The sequence below is a fragment of the Pipistrellus kuhlii genome, unplaced genomic scaffold (assembly GCF_014108245.1).
Source record: "Pipistrellus kuhlii isolate mPipKuh1 unplaced genomic scaffold, mPipKuh1.p scaffold_m20_p_4, whole genome shotgun sequence".
Lineage (NCBI taxonomy): Eukaryota > Metazoa > Chordata > Mammalia > Chiroptera > Vespertilionidae > Pipistrellus > Pipistrellus kuhlii.
The window spans coordinates 80,281,056-80,297,650 of record NW_023425540.1 but is presented as its reverse complement, the minus strand read 5'-3'; the positions used below and the strand labels follow the sequence as shown (position 1 = coordinate 80,297,650).

Sequence of the window (16,595 nt, the reverse complement as noted above, 5' to 3'; positions counted from 1 at the left end):
TGGAGTCACAAGAAATTCACCAGGAAATTCAGGAATTAGATTGTTATGATGATGTTCCAGAAGATGATGACATGATTGTCATTGAATAAATGAGTAAATTCTTGATACTGTAGGATTCATAGTTTGTCTGGTTTGTGTTGACAACTAGCATACTACCGTACCGTATACAGGTAATAAATTACCTTTATTTTCATTTAACAATAAATGTGTACCGTATTCTTCTTCATGGAAAAATAAGACATCCTCTGAAAATAAGACCTAGCGCATCTTTGGGAGCAAAAATTAATATAAGACACTGTCTTATTTTTGGGGAAACAGGGTAAATCCAAAGCCATGAAAATTGATCCCTCTGTTGCCTTCTAAGATTTCTATAGTGTTAGCTCTGTGTTTAGGTCTCTAACCCATTTCAAGGTTGTTTTGGCTCTTCTGGGTCCCCTGAGATTCCATACACATGTTGGTATTAGCTTGCCAGTTTCTACAGAGGAGCCAGCTGGGATTCTGACAGCTATTGCACTGGATCTGTAGACCAATTTGGGGCTGGCACTCTGCCATGCCCTTCACGCATATTAACTCGCTCCATTCTCGCAACAGCCCTAGGAGGTAGGTCCTACTGTAATCTGCGTTTTACAGACGAGGAAACTAAGGATTTGCCTCAGTCACACAGCTGGCCAGTGGCTGAGCCAGGATCCTGAGCTCAAGCTCACTGCCGCTGTGCTAAAAAGCTGCCTCTGCGATGACCGGGGTTCTCTGGCCGAGCCTCCCGAGGACGGGGTTCTCCGGCCGCCCTGGCAGCCGGTGGGCTCTGCCAGAGGCCGAGCCCCCAGGGCCCCACACTCCCTGTGTTCCAGGCAGCCGGTGAAGATCCTGTACTCCTCCAAGGATCCCTCCACGGACCCCGCCAAGCCGAAAGGGGGCTCCAGGGTGGATGTGAACGAGGAGGCGGAGGCGCTGATTGTCAGGGGCCCCCAGAAGGCGCGGGAGCCGTCCCTGTTCAAGGTGCTGCACAAGACCTTCGGGCCCTACTTCCTCATGAGCTTCCTCTACAAGGCCCTGCACGACATCATGATGTTCATCGGCCCGGAGATCTTGAGGTAAGACCCCTTCCTTCCCAGCTGAGCGACTCTGCGCATCCTGCTAATGCTCCCTTAGGGTCAGGGGGCATGCTCCAGGGGGCTTTTTCAGCCCCGTCTCTTCGTCTACCTGCTTGGCGTAGTGCTTTTCTTCAGTAGCATCTTAATTAAGGACACTCTGATTGCAAGTAACAGAAACCAATTACTAGGTTCCCCTGAAGCCAGAAAGGGGGAAGAGAGAGGGGGCTGTCTTGGGCAGCGAAGAGTACCAAATCCCATGAAAACTGCATCTCACACCAGAAAGTCAGAAAGGAGGTCACCTCTCTCTGCTCTGTGTTTACCCCTCCATCTCTCTCTCTCTCTCTCTCTCTCTTCCCTCCTCTCCCCATCTCCCCCTCTCCCCTTATCCTCCTGTTCTCTCTTCCCTCTCTCCCTCTCTCCCTGTTTCTTTGGGGCCACACATTTGTTCCCTAGCCCGCCCTGCTCTCGCCCCTCTTGCTCCCTCTCTGGTCACCTGCGGGTGACTTGCGGGCGATGAACGAGAGTAGTCTGTGCCAGAAGCCTGAGGCACCCTGTCACACATGAGCTGCTGCCCAGTCAGATCACCGCCATGGACTGGTTTTCAGTCTATAAAATTGAAGTACTAACGCTCGCCTCACCCAGCTTGGGGGGAAATCAAAATGCTGAAGGTGAAGGACGTTCATCCCCGCTCGTGCGCGTCATTCTGGGCTCTGTCCTTGCTCCTTCGCAGGTTGCTCATCAACTTTGTGAACGACAAGAAGGCCCCGGCCTGGCAGGGCTACTTCTACACGGCGGTCCTGTTCCTCAGCGCCTGCTTCCAGACCCTCATGCTGCACCAGTACTTCCACATCTGCTTCGTCAGCGGCATGAGGGTCAAGACCGCCGTCATCGGTGCCGTCTACCGGAAGGTGGGTGAGGCCAGGTTGTGAGCGCGTGGGCCGACTTTGACATCTGCTGTGGCCCCAGATTCTGTCAGGACTTGGCTGGGTCCTCGGAGGCCACCCTGGGGATTGCGGGCCCAGCTCCTGGAGCAGTGGCTCTGGGGTGGCCTCGGTGACTGCGGACGGCACGGGTTGGCAGTTCTGCAGTAGGCCTCAGCAAAGCCGATTCACCGGGGAGCCTTCAGGAGTCATGGGAGACGGAATTTCTCAGGTGGTACTTGATTTGGGGAAATCCAAGTTCAAATCCTAGCTCTGCTAGTCCTAGTCTGTGTTTGAACTTGTTCTCACTGTCCATTGGACTGAGCAGATGGCCCCTCCCCTGGGTGACAGGGTACTTAGCAGGCTCTAATGGAGCTGGATTGCCTTCTTGGTCACCCTCTCCTTCGCCTCTGGGGCAAGGACACTGCCTGGGCCCCATGGGCTGGGAAGAGACTGTCTAGCAGAACAGAAGATTGGACTAGCTCGTTAGTTCCCAGCCCTGTCTGCAGGTCAGACTCGCCTAGATAGCTTCAAAAACTCCTGATGCCAGACCTGTTGCACCCCAAGACATCAAATCATGATCCCTTAGGTCGGACCCAGGCATCATTATCTCTAAAAGTCCCAGATCATAGTGTGATGCCACGTCTGAAAATCAGGGTGTTTTGTCCCTCCTGATGATGTTTGTCCATGTCTGGAGATGTTTCTGGTTGTCATACCTTGGGGTGCGGGCACCTGGTGGGGAGAGGCCGGGGATGCTGCTGAACAGGACAGCTCACCAAGCATGACCCAGCCTCGAATGTCTGGAATGCCAACATTGAGGAACCCTGGCCTAGACCTTGGTCCCTCAGTGTGTTTGGGGACGAGCGGAGCCAGCATCATCTGGGAGCCCGTTAGAAATGCAGAGTCTCGGGTCCTGTCCCAGTCCTGCCGAATCAGAGCCGTAAACTTCCCGTGTACGGCATATGTACACGAAAAAGGATGCAAAGTCCAGGTTTAGGCAACTTCTGAGGTCCCTTCCACTGCCTCCAGCTGGGGAGGCAGTGAGTGCACCGGCAGCGTGGAGGCTTTGTGCTGAGACAGGCGGCCGGGGAGGCAGGTAAGTCAGCAGGAGAGGAGGAAGGAGCAGTGTCCTTTCCACTCGGGAGCAGCCTCGTCCTTCACGAGGGCCTGGAGGCAGAGCGCAGGCTCTTCACCGGCCACGCTCACCCTTCCCCACTCCTTTGCCCCACAGGCTCTGCTGATCACCAATTCCGCCAGGAAGTCCTCCACGGTCGGGGAGATCGTCAACCTCATGTCGGTGGACGCCCAGAGGTTAATGGACCTGACCACGTACATTAACATGATCTGGTCAGCCCCTCTGCAAGTCATCTTTGCGCTCTACTTTCTGTGGCTGGTGTGTGTTCGATGTGGGTGTCTGTCCTGTGGGAGGGACCTGTGTGTGTGGGCGGTGGGGGTGAGGGAGTGGGTGTTGACAGAACCTCTATAGCTCACTGGTAGTTCTTGCTGTTCATTTACATTCTATGTTCTGACCACCAGGCAATTCCTGGATGTTTTATTCCTTTCCTCCGTTATTGGGTTATGTTCTCTTTGGCCTCTGGGCATAGTATTTGCATTCATCTTTTCTTGAGAATATGTGTAATTAACATAGCCTGCGACATACACACTGTATTTCTGCCACTGTGTTCTCCCAAACACTAGCCTAACATTTACTCACTAGCCCTGAATTATGTCAGTCAAGATAATATCTCTTGGCTGCAAGGGGTAGGAATATACCAGATGGAATCAGGGAAGGATGCTGAACTCCCCTCTCCCAGGAGCAAACTCAAATATATAGGTATGCTGACAATGAGCAGCTCCTGAACCACAAGGTAAAGAGACAACAGAGATGGCGGGAAGCTAGGGAAGCCCCAAGCTGGAGCAGCGGGTGGTGCCATTGTTTACATTCCAGTCCACGTCCTGGTGGAGCTCTGATCTGGGCGTTGGCCTGTCTGCGAGATCACCCCGGCAGTTAACAGCTACATCGCCCAGAGCCACTTGTCTCTGAGCAAGGGAGCAAGCGGGAACAACAGGTGTCACCACTGGCATCTGGCAGGAAGGCCAGGAACCACTGCAGCCACACCGGTCAGTGCCCCAGGAGCCAAGTGCCTGCCTGGATCCAGCTGGATTCCCTAAAGGACCCAGCAGAGGAGCCTGCAAGGAGGCCACTTCTACACAAAACCACTCTCTGCATAACAGACGAGAGAGAGACATGCAGAGATGGCCGGAGAGCTGCGAGGGCTCTCCTGGGATTGCAGGTCATTGTTTATGCCCCGCTCTGTCTCCATAGGGTGGGTGGTGGCTCTAGCCAGGTGCTCTGGCCTACCTGCAAGACTGCTGCCATGTGTTTCTGGACGCACACCGCCTGAGCCCATTTTTGCTTCGAGCAAAGGGAGCAAGCAGAATAGAATCCACAGGGCGTTGCTGCACAATGTGGCCTCCCATGTGGAACCACTCCAGCTCAGGAGGCCAGCAATTTGGACACTTCAGGCACCTGTTCAGCTCCTACCATCCTGCCAAAACCACCTGGCAGCCTACAGAGGCTGTTTCTCCATTAGGCTGCTTTTCCAGGTATGGGAGAGGTAGCTGTTTTGTCTAATTTATATAAACAAATATAGAAAATCAAACAAAATGAAAAGACAAAAGAATCTCTGTGAAGTGAATAAATAAGAAAAATCCCCAGAAAAAAGGAAATGGAGATAAATAATTTGTCTGATTAAGAATTAAAGGGTCATAAGGATGTTCACCAAATTTGGGAGAGCAATAGAGGAACTTTGGGAGAACAACAAAAAGACAGTGTAAGAACGAACAAAGCAGACTCAAAGAATACAATAACTGCAATGAAAAATACGTTAGAAGGAATCAACAGTAGATTAGCTAACACAGAAGAATGAATCAGTGACCTAGAAGGTAGACTAGATAAAATCAATCAGAACAACAAAAAGAATTTTTAAAAATGAGGATAATCTTAGGGACATCTGGAATAATGTCATGCACACTAACATTCATATCATAAGGGTTCCCAGAAGGAGAAGAGAGAGAAAGGTACAGAAAACCTATTTGAAGACATAATGGCTGAAAACTTTCCAAATCTAAGAAAGGAAACAGACATTCAGGTCCAGAAAGTATAGAGAGTTCCAAATAAGATGAACCCAAAGAAACCAAGATATATTACAAATTAAAGATGAGGATATGATCTTGAAGGCAGCGAGAGGAAAATGAGTTATGTATAAAGGAAACCCCATGATGCTATCAGCAAATTTACATGTCAGAAGGGAGTGGCAGGACATCTTGAAAGTGCTGAAAAGAACCTGCAACCTAGAATAATTTCCCCAGAAAGTTTATCATTCAGAATTGAAAAAAGATAGAGTTTCCCAGACAAGCAAAAACTAAATGAGTTCATCACCCAAAAAGCTAGCTTTGCAAGAAATGTTAAAGGGTCTTCTTTAAGCAGAGTAGAAAAGGCCATAACCAGAAATAAGGAAAGATGAGAATAGAAAGAAAAAAAAGTCACATGTAAAGCCGAATATTTAATAAATATAGCTAATCAGACATTTGAAAGCCTACTAGAATGGTCAAAAGAAAAAGTACCAGATTTGAATAATACGGAGTAGCAGATAACACATTAGAAAAAGATCTAAAACATAACATTAGTAACATAAGTATGGAGGGGGATTAAATGTAGTCCTTACAAAATACATTCAAACACGAATTTCTTAGACTGCTATAGATAAAGAATGAAATACAGCGTGGGATAAAGGTAGCTTACAGTTGTGCATATGGAATATAACACAAATAATCTACACTAATAAAAGAGAAATATGCAAATTGACCATACCTTGCAACACCCATAAGCCAATCAGGAGTGAGTATGCAAAGATGGGTCAATTTTGAGCAGCTGGGCAGGGCAGGACGCCTGCTATGAGAGGGGAGGTAGCACTCTGCTGGGAGTGAGGACTTGCAGGCTCCCGGGTGGGTGGGAGCAAAGCTAGGGGAAGGAAGTCCTATCCTTGCAGGAATCTTCGTACAACAGGCCTCTAGTAAATAATATAAGAATAAACTGTGTTTTGCATACTCATAATTATAAACCTACTTTTGTTCCACCCTGTACATAAGACTCATGTAACCACAAACCAGAAAACTACAAAAGATACACGAAGAACAAAGAGATAGGAACTCTACAGAACAATAGTAAACCACAAGGAAAGAGATCAAGAGAAGAAAACATATAGAAGACATCTATAAAACAACCTGAGAACAATGAGCACAATGACAATAAACATACTAAGAACTGCTTTAAATACAAATGGATTAAGTGCTCCAATGAAAAGATATAGGGTGACTGAGAGGATTAAAAACATACCCCATGTATGTGCTGCCTATAAGAGATTCACTTCAGAACGAAGAAAACATACAAACTGAACGTGGTGGGATACAAAAATATATTTCATGCAAACAGAAATGAAAAGAAAGCAATATCTTTTTATGTGTCATCTCAGTCAAGGTCAACAAAAGAATAAATAAATAAGTAAAGGAACTATATCAAGCTAAAATGTTTTTGCACAATGAAGCAAATCAAAACAAAAAGACAACCAACCTACTGAATGGGAGAAGATATTTGCAAATGATGCACATCCAATAAGGGGTTACTATCCTAATTATATGGGGAAATGTATAGACCTTAGTACCAAAAAGAACAATCCAACTGAGAAATGGACAAAGGACCTAAATAAACATTTCTCCAAAGAAGACATATAGTCAACAGACCTGTCAAAAGACCCTCAACATCGCTAATCACCAGGGAAATGCAAATTAAATTCACAATAAGATATCCCCTCACAATGTTAGAATATCTATTTATACTAAAAAGAGGAATGTGCAAATTGACCATCATTTTGCCACACCCACCAGTCAATCAGGAGTGAGTATGCAAATTAACCCAACCAAGATGGTGACGGCCATGGAGCTGGAGCAATTAGGAGGCTTGAGTTTCTCCCAGCGATGGAGGAAGCCAAGCTTCCAACTCGCCCTGGCCTCTGCTCAAGGAGGGGCTGGGAGCCTGGGTCACCAGGGGGTGTGGCCAGCCTGAAAATGGCCCTCAGCCCCTTACCCAGGCTTACCATGCCCCCATGGGGTGAGGGTCCCAGCTGAGAGGCATGGCCAGCTTACAAACAGCCATCAGCCCATTGACCATGCACCCCAGTGGGAACCCCCACCTTGAAGGGGATGTGACCAGCTTGAAAACAGCCCTCAGCCCCTCTCCCAGGCTAGCCACCCCCCAGCAGGGACCCTCACCCCATGGGGCTGTGGCCGACCTGCAAACTACCACAGGCCCCTCGTCCAGGCTGCACCATGCCCCAAGGGAACCTCCATCCTGATCTGAGATGCCCTTCAGGGCAAACCAGCTGGCCCCCACCCGTGCACCAGGCCTCTGTCTATACTAATAAAAGGGTAATATGCTAATCAGACTGGGAGACCTTGCAAGAGACATTCTTCTAGACAAAGCCATGGTGGCGGGGCCAAGGTAAAGGAGCTTAGAGGCCAAGAGGGGAGGGCAGTTGGGGGTGAGCAGGCCGGTGGGGGGGACATTGGGGATTATCAGGCCAGTGGGAGGGGCAATTAGGGGTGAGCAGACCAGCAGAGGGTCCAGTTGGGGGCGAGCAGGCCAGCAGAGGGGACAGTTGGGAGTGAGCAGGCTGGCAGGGGCAGTAGTTGGGGGTGAGCAGGCCAGCATGGGGGGCAGTTGGGTGTGATTAGGGGCAATCAGGCAGGCAGGCGGGTGAGTGGTTAGGAGCCAGCAGTCCTGGATTACGAGAGGGATGTCCTGGATTACGAGAGGGATGTCTGACTGCCAGTTTAGGTCTGATCCCTATAAACTGGTGGTAGGACATCCTTCGAGAGGTCCCAGATTGGAGAGGGACCACTGCACGAATTGTGTGCACTGGGCCACTAGTCATTAATAAATGGACAAATAACAAGTGCTGGTGAGGATGTGGAGAGGGAACCCTGGTGCACTGTTGGTATTGTTGTAAATAGCTGCAGCCACCAAGGAAAACAGAATGGAAATTCCAGGAAAATAAAAATAGAACTACTGTATGAATCAGCAGTTCCACTTCTGGGTATTTATCCAAAGAAAACAAAAACACTAATTTGAAAAGGTATGTGCACCCCTGTGTTCACTGTAGCATTACTTACAATAATCAAGATATAGAAGCAACCTAAAAGTCTACCCACATATGAATGGACACAGAATGAAATATTACTCAGCAATAAAAAAGAATGAAATCTTGTCTTTTGCAACATAATGGATAGACTTTGAGAGTATTGTGCTAACGGAAATAAGTCGGACAGAAAAGACAAATATTATGATTTCACTTATATGTGGAATTTAAAATAGCAGGACAAATGAATAAACAAAACAAAATAGAAACAGACCCATACGACCAAGCTGACAATTGCCAAAGGGAAGGGGTATAGACAGATGGGGGAAAAAAGTAGATAAGGAAAGTGGCAGGGAAAAGAAAGAAGGCACTACATCCACAGAATTTGCACTAGAGTGCACTACCAATGTCTGCTGAGTAATAACGTGATTAGGGAGACCCCTGTGTGGCCAGCAATACATTTTGCCATCACATTTCTTGGAGCTCTCTTGATGCAATTTTGTGTTTGAGGTGGATAGGATCGCAGCAGGCATAATTGTAACATCTGAGCATACTTTCTTAAAAAGAAAATAAATCCATTTTAAATAGCATAGCCAAATCAAGGAATTTTGTGGGTGCATGCATGTAACTGAAAAGTCCAGGGACTTCAGGCATGGATGGATCTAGGAATTCAAGGAATACTGTAAGGATTCAGTTTTACTCTCCAGTCATTTTTTGGCCCTCTTTCCCTCTGAGTTGACTGTATTTTCTTTCTTTTTTTTTTTTAATTTTTTCCCCCAATTTTATTTATTTTTTTTATAAGTTTTTATTGTTCATATTATTACAAATGTTCCTCCCCCCCCCCCACCATTGCTCTCCTCCACCAGGTTCCCACCCCACCCTTTTCCCCTCTCCCCATTGTCCTCATCCATAGGTGCACAGTTTATGTTCAGTCTCTTCCCACGGCCCCCTCTCCCCTTTTACCCAAGAATCATCAGTTCACTCCCCTTCCATACCTCTGATTCTATTATATTCAACAGTTAATATTGTTCATCAGATTTTTTTAATTTCCTTGGTTTTTAGATTCACTTGTTGATAGTTACGTATTTGTTGTTCATAATTTTTATCTTTGTTTACTTTCTCTTCTGAAAGAACCCCCTTCAGCAATTCATATAATTCTGGTTTGGCGGTGATGAACTCCTTTAGCTTTTTTTTATTAGTGAAGCTCTTTATCTGGCCTTCGATTCTGAGTGATAGCTTTGCTGGGTAGATTATTTTTGGCTGTAGGTTCTTGCTATTCATCACCTTGAATATTTCTTGCCATTCCCTTCTGGCCTGCATGGTTTCTGTTGAGAAGTCAGCTGACAATTGTATAGGTGCTCCTTTATAGGTTACTAACTTCTTTGCTCTTGCTTCTTTTAATATTCTCTCTTTGTCTTTTGCTCTTGGAATTTTAATAATGATGTGTCTCGGTGTGGTCCTCTTTGGATTCCTTTTGTTTGGAGTTCTGTGTGCTTCCTGGACTTGTAAATCTAATTCTTTCACCAGGTGGGGGAAGTTTTCTGTCACTATTTTTTTCAGTATGTTTTCGATATCTTGCTCTCTCTCATCTTCTGGGACCCCCATAATTCTGATGTTGGTTCGCTTAAAGTTGTCCCAGAGGTTTCTTACATTATCTTCAATTTTCTGGATTCTCTTGACTTCTAGCTTCTGTGGAGGAGTGTCTTCTGGCTCTTTATGTTCCAAATCTTTGACTTGATTCTTGCGATCTTCCCTTCTGTTTTTAGGACTCTGTAAAATATTTTTTATTTCAGACAATGTATTCTTTATTTCTTGTTGATCCCTTATCATTTCTTGTTGACTCCTTATTAATTCTAGTTGATCTCTTTTCATATCCTCATAGGCCTTATCCATCTTTTCTAGGAAATTCTTGAAAAACCTTATAAGCGTAGATTTGAACTCTATATCCAGATGCTTTTTGTCCTCCATTTCTTTTGTTTGTGATCTATTTTGTTGTCGCATTTGTGATCTATTTTGTTGTCGCATTTCGCAGTTACAGATGGGATGGGGTTTCAGGGTGGAGCCTGCAGCTTTGGCTTCCGTCAGCCCCGCCCTATGCGGGTCCTTCAGTGCTCGCTGCCGGTGCCTCTGAGAGAAAGGTGCCCTCGATTTTCGCCTGCTGCCAAACAGTCTATGCTCTCCCACAATGAGCCCGGTATTGGGGTTCAGTTCCATTTGAAGTGGAGTTGGAGGTGGTGTTCAGAGCAGTCTGGAGCCCCAGTCTCCTTCCCGTCAGGGCAATCCCGCGGCACAGCCGACTGTCCCTTCTCTGTGTGCAGTGTGCGCACCTCCGGGACCTCCTTTCGCCTCTCCCTGGGGTTCCGCCTTACAGCCCGGCTCCCTATGGCTGAGCCTGAGTCCCCGGGGTCTGGCCTAGAACTGGGGTTCAGAGCAGTCGGGGGTCCAGCACAGTCGGAGTTTTATCTCCTTCCCGCTAGGGAACGCCAGCCAGGCACTCGGCCTCCCTCCTCTCCAGCTCCTTCCTCTCCGCGTGCGCCGCTTGTCTCCGTACCTTGGGCTTTTACAGTTCCTCCGTGCCTCCTTTTGGTTTTCTCCTTGCTTCTCGCTGTAGAATTTCCAGTCAGTCAACCTTCCTGTAGTTCTGGGCAATGTCCGTTTTATATTTTAGTTGTATTTTATTGAAATTGTTGTGTGCGGCTGCGGCTAGGTGTTCACCTGGGCGCAGCCATCTTGGATCCTGAGTTGACTGTATTTTCAATGGAGTTTCCCTAAATGGCTTTTATACTGTGGGCTTGTGTCATTTTTACAGATAGTGGTGTCAGAGAAAAAGCATTCCTCTTTGCCTTAGCTAGAGTTCCAGGGAGCATCTGATTGGCCTGGCACAGTACTATTCGTATCCCTGAACCAATCACTGTGAGGCAGGAGGTGAAGTTCTCTGATTGGCTATCTGGATCACAAGCTCTCTCTCTCTCACTGTGAAAGGGGCGTAGGTATGATTGACAGCCCTTCTACAAGACAAGGAACAGTTCCCAAAATCAAAAGATAAGGAGCAAAGATGCTCATATTCTGACACACGACTTATTCTTTCTCCCTTCTGAGCCTTTGCGTGTGTCTCTCCTTCCAGGAGGAATGCCCTTCCATTTTTCCTCCCTAAGGATGTAATCCCGCCATCCTTCAAGGCTGTGACAAATGCCACTGATGTTTTTTTCCTTCTCAGTTAGATGGACTTCTTTATTGAACCCCAATAGCTTAAGTATAGAAACTCATCTGATTTTACCTTATAGTAGAATAGTTTTTGCACACTCAGTGTACCACCGCTTCCGCTCTCAGGGGCATTTTGCTACTCATGGACTCACAGGGTCTTGTTTTCATATCCTTTGGGTATAGTTCCAACAGGAGCATAAGAGGTGCACAAAATTACCTGTTGATCTAGCTGTGTTTTCCACTTTTTGTGTATTTATACAGCGGACAGCAGATGATTATAAATTGTTTCTGTTAATGAAACTTGGGAGATAAATACCACTATTTAGATGTCAAAATTAATGTCTTTTCCAACATCCGCTTTCCCAGAGAGTGTTGGGGTATCCACTTCCCCAGAAGGTGCTGCTGTGGATAAAATACTTTAAAAAACTTTTACACTTGATTTTTGGGTTGGTTTATCAACTATGAAAAGAAAATTACTTTGTTTTCAATGAGGGATGCTGAAGGTGTTATTGCCAGACAATTCTCTATTGTGGGGGTTGCATTCTTTGTTGTAGGATGTTTTAGCAGCATCCCTGGCTTCTACCCACTGACAGCAATAACACAGCTCTCCTCTCAGTCCCCAGTAAGGACAAACTAAATGTCTCTAGGCATTGCCTGTACTCTGAGAGGGGAAAGTCCTATGTGGCTGGGGATCACTAGCTTAAGACCAAAAATAGGATTTCTCTATTTGACCATCAAAAACAGGGCAAGCTCTGGAATCAAACTGCCTGGGTTCAAATCCTGCTTCTCCCAGTACTAGCTCTGTGACTTAGTCACTTAGCGTCTCTAAGCCTCAGTGTCCTCTTCTGTAGATTGTGATGATAACGGTACCTCTCATCATCGGGATATTGGGACCAGGTAATGAATTAATGCAGGTCATGCTTATGGAACACTGCGTGGTACACAGATGTTCTCTGTCTCTTTTAGTTACTGTCAGGATTCTGAATGCTTTTGATTGTTGGTAGAAATCACCTTTGTTCTCAAAGGTAGATTAACCTTCACTTGGATCAGCAGTAGTATTTTTTTTGGAACTAGGCCCAGAGCCCTTGCAGGTGACTGCTTGGAAGGGACTAACGCTCCTGTTTTTCTGAATGCCGAAAGTGGGGGAGTCACATGACCCCGGAGTCCCCTCTGTATGCTCCAGCTGAGTAAATGCACCCTGGGCTAGCTTCTCAAGCTGTCGCCTGCATTTGTGGAAGCTGACAGATACCGATCTATATGGCTGGCTCTTCTTGACCTCTCTGAGACAGTCGTTTCCTTGTTTGCAATGGAACGAGAGAGAAAAAAAATCTACAGCCTCTTATCTACAGATCCCAGCCAGACAGCTCTGAAATCCCAAAGTTTCCCTTAATTCCTTTGGTGACAAAGCCTGACCTGACCTGACCTGACCTGACCTGACGCGAACTCTTGGTGACCCGGGTTATGTTTCTCGCTGTGAACATTCCTGTTTGGCTGCTGAAGAACCGGTGCCTTTGCTCATGGAGTGCTGGGCCAGGCCCTGGTGGGGTGGATACATAGAAGGGGGGTCCCCGGGAGCATGCCAGGCCGAGGACTTACTAGGAGGACTCGGGGCTAAAATTCATTGCCACAGGCTGAGGGAAGGGGTTGAAGTTTGGGGGGAAACCAGACACAGGTTTCCAAGAATCCTCTCAGGGGTGACACACAGGATGCCCTTGACTCCCAGCCACCAGGTGTGGCATTGGGGGAACGTGGCCAGCCAGGGAAGCTCAGTAGAGACCTGGAGCCCAGGATTTTTATAGGGGGCTGGTCACATAGTAAGCCTCTGCCTGGCACTTACCAAACCCCCAGATTCCAGCAGGAAAAGGGGTGTTCATCACACACCACATTGTTTGTATAAACCGTTTAGGCACAGGGGGCCACTTGTATCAGTTCTGAGAATGATGGAAGCTTTCCCCAAATCCGAGCTCCCAGATGCCAGTCAAGGGCCAGATTTGTAGGTGGACATTCAAATAAGAATACTCCTCGGGCTGGCTGTGGTAGCTGTTTTTTTCTCAACGCCTTATTACCTCTGGTCAAAAGGGTTCTGATAAAGGATCATGGCCCTACATGGTTGTTTTTTTTTTAATATTTTTTTTTACAGAGAGGAAGAGAGAATTAGAAACATCGATGAGAGAGAATCATACATCAGCTGCCTCTTGCACACCCCCTACTGGGGATGTGCCCGCAACCAAGGTACATGCCCTTGACCAGAATCAAACCTGGGACCTTTCAGTCCACAGGCTGACGCTCTATCCACTGAGCCAAACCAGTCTCGGCCCTGCATGTTCTTTTATACATTAAAAAGGGAGAGGGAGAGAGAGAGAAACATCATTGATGAATTGCCTGCCTCCTACAGGCCTCCTATTGGGGATCAAGCCTGCAACCTGGGCATGTGCCCCTGACTGGAATTGCACCCAGGACCCTTCAGTCTGCAGGCTGACACTCTCTCCACTGAGCCAAACTGGCTGGGGCGACCTGCATCTTCTTAAAGGGGCTGAGGTGCTCAGGATTAAATCTGAAAGTTGGGTAAAAGCAGTGGAAGCGCCTCGAACTTCCTGGCAGAGTCAGAGTGGTGGCTCAGCCCGGGAAGCCTGTGTGAACCTTCGTCCTCTTTCCTTCCTCAGAACCTGGGCCCCTCCGTGCTGGCCGGCGTGGCTGTGATGATCCTCATGGTGCCCCTGAACGCCGTGATGGCCATGAAGACCAAGACCTACCAGGTAGGGTGTCCGTCTCCCCACACTCCAGCCTGGGCCCCGGCCTGGGGCCTTTCTACGTGGGTTCCGGCTGAGTTTCTTCTGCTCCGGATGTGGGATTCTCAGCCTTGCCTGCCTGTTGGGATCCCTGGAGGAGGAGTTTTAACAAATGCTGGTGTCCGGGCCCCCGTCCAGGGATTCTGATTCACCTGATATGGGTGGGGCCGGGCGTCAAACGTCTTTAAAGCTTCCTGGGTGGTCACAATGGGCAGCCGAGGTTCTGAGCTCCCGAAATCATTGGACCAGCGGGCCGGTGACTGAAAGCATGTCTGGGAGCCTCTAAGAACTGATTCATGTGTGCGTGTGTGCATTTTAAAGAATTAAGTAAAAATTACTCCCCTTTGTGCTAGATACAGTGGTCAGCTCTTCTGTTTCTGAGGTACTTCGTATTTTTAAGTTCTTAAATACCCAAGTAGCAGAGTGACTGCTTACTCATTATAAAAAAATGTTCAAATAATACAAAAGATGCATAGACTAAAAGGGGGTGTCCCCTCCCCTCCCCCTTCACCCACCGTGAATACGGTGAAGCAAGTCCTTCCGGAACTCTCTGTGCATGTAGAGAGAGATCCAATCAGATAGTTAGGTTTGGTGTGTATGAGTATGTTTTTGTGCTCTTGTGACCACATGTATTTTGGCCTGATGTCACCATTTGACACCGTGCCTGGGGGGTTTTTCTGTGGTGTGAGTCTGACTTCATCCTCTTGAACTGGTGCCTGGTGGTCCATAACAGAGCCGGGTCAGCGTTTACTTTCCTGCCCCTGCTAACGGCTGTTTAGGGTGTGCCTGTGGAGTTCCAAACGAGAGGGCCAGGCCCCCGGATGGTGCCCGAGGAGAGATGACTCCCAGGATTGTGGGGATGAGGCCTCAGCAGGTGGGGACAGGATGGGCAGGAGAGGAGAGGCGAGGCGAGACGAGGAAGGGGCTGTGGCCCTGCCGCCTTTCACGCCTACGACACGTGGGCTTCCCTGAGAGCCACCTCTGAAACAGCTTTAGTCCTGGCTCTCCCCTCCTGGTGCTCAGTGTCCTCCTCGGGGGCCCAGGCACGACCCTGGCACTCCTGACGGGGTTCTTGTGAGCATTAAATGCCTGGAGGCATGTAAAAGGCCCAGAATAGTGCCTGGCAGGTGGAAGGTGCAAGATTGCTCTTAGCAATTTTAACTGCTGTGTGGTATGGACTCCCAGGGGTCAGAACCAGTGCCAGCTGTGTGAGAAACATTGCAGTATTTCACCAGTATCGTGGCTGAGAATTCATAAAGAAAATAACACAACAGAGGGAAGAACCCAACATCATCTCTCTTGTATTTGAGTCTGCGGTGTAGGACCATGTTCCCTTTTTCCCCTGTTTCTATTCCCCAAAGCAGGGTTGATTTTCTTCCCCAGAGATAGAAGAGTCCCTTGGAGCGCCCCAGGGTCAGGAGTAGGGTTCATGGCAGTCCCAGAGTTGGCTGTGTTTTCGCACCCTCAGGAAGGCCATTTGAAAGGGGAGGGCGGGGGGCGGTGTGTGAGTGATGGATGGTGTGATGCCGCGGCCGCCGTGGCCAGCAGTGAGCGGCCAGCCCCAGATGTGGGCTGATGGGCTTCTCTCTGAAGGTGGCCCACATGAAGAGCAAGGACAGCCGGATTAAGCTGATGAATGAAATTCTCAACGGGATCAAAGTGCTGAAGCTTTACGCCTGGGAGCTGGCGTTCAAAGACAAGGTGCTGGCCATCCGGCAGGAGGAGCTGAAGGTGCTGAAAAAGTCTGCCTACCTGGCCGCCATGGGCACCTTCACCTGGGTCTGCACACCTTTCCTGGTGAGTGAAGCCAGCTTCATCTTGGCCACATCATTTTATGTTGCTTTATTATCTAAGTATTTTTAAATTTCAACAGGGCCTTTTATCACTCCATCACTTCATGCCCGCGGACTGAAGGGTCCCCGGTTTGATTCTGGCCAAGGGCACATGCTTGGGTTGCAGGCTTGGTCCCAGTAGGGGGCGTGCAGGAGGCAGCCGAGCAATCTCTCTCATCATTGATGTTTCTATCTCTCCCTTCCTCTCTGAAATCAATAAAAATATATTTAAAAAAATAAAGAATGCCACACACACTCTTTATTTTATTTGTAACACTTAGCGGCTTCCAGCCCAGGGTCCTCAAAAGTAGCCAGTTCAGCAACTGCATGTTACGGGTTCCCCATGAAGTAAGGAGTTTGCACCAGAATGTCCACCAGCATTCGAGAGGGTCTTGCCAAGAATAAAGATGTCAGCTGAGGTAAACCGGGTGCTCAGTGCCATAGGTGAGCTACATGACAGTACCGGGTCCTTACCTACTGCTGCCCGGTAAGACTTGTGTTGGCAGTGAGCTGTGCACCACACTACAAGTGGCAGTGCAAACACACTAGAAAACTAACTTAC

The 16,595-nt window shown here is 48.0% G+C and overlaps 1 protein-coding gene and 1 long non-coding RNA gene across 3 annotated transcripts in view; both read left to right on the top strand.

The window, feature by feature from the left end:
* Positions 1 to 16,595, top strand: part of ABCC1 (ATP binding cassette subfamily C member 1) — a 138,913-nt gene that overhangs the window by 68,726 nt on the left and 53,592 nt on the right. For both annotated transcript variants that reach the window (XM_036411290.2, XM_045571266.1), the window contains exons 8-12: positions 849 to 1,091; positions 1,822 to 1,999; positions 3,243 to 3,404; positions 14,076 to 14,168; positions 15,795 to 15,998. In XM_036411290.2, coding sequence (XP_036267183.1) covers positions 849 to 1,091; positions 1,822 to 1,999; positions 3,243 to 3,404; positions 14,076 to 14,168; positions 15,795 to 15,998 — 880 coding nt within the window. The remainder of the gene's footprint in view (positions 1 to 848; positions 1,092 to 1,821; positions 2,000 to 3,242; positions 3,405 to 14,075; positions 14,169 to 15,794; positions 15,999 to 16,595) is intronic.
* LOC118703932 lies at positions 8,542 to 12,731 on the top strand. The gene is made up of 2 exons (XR_004983197.2): positions 8,542 to 8,949; positions 10,951 to 12,731. It is a non-coding gene; the product is annotated as an uncharacterized LOC118703932 (long non-coding RNA).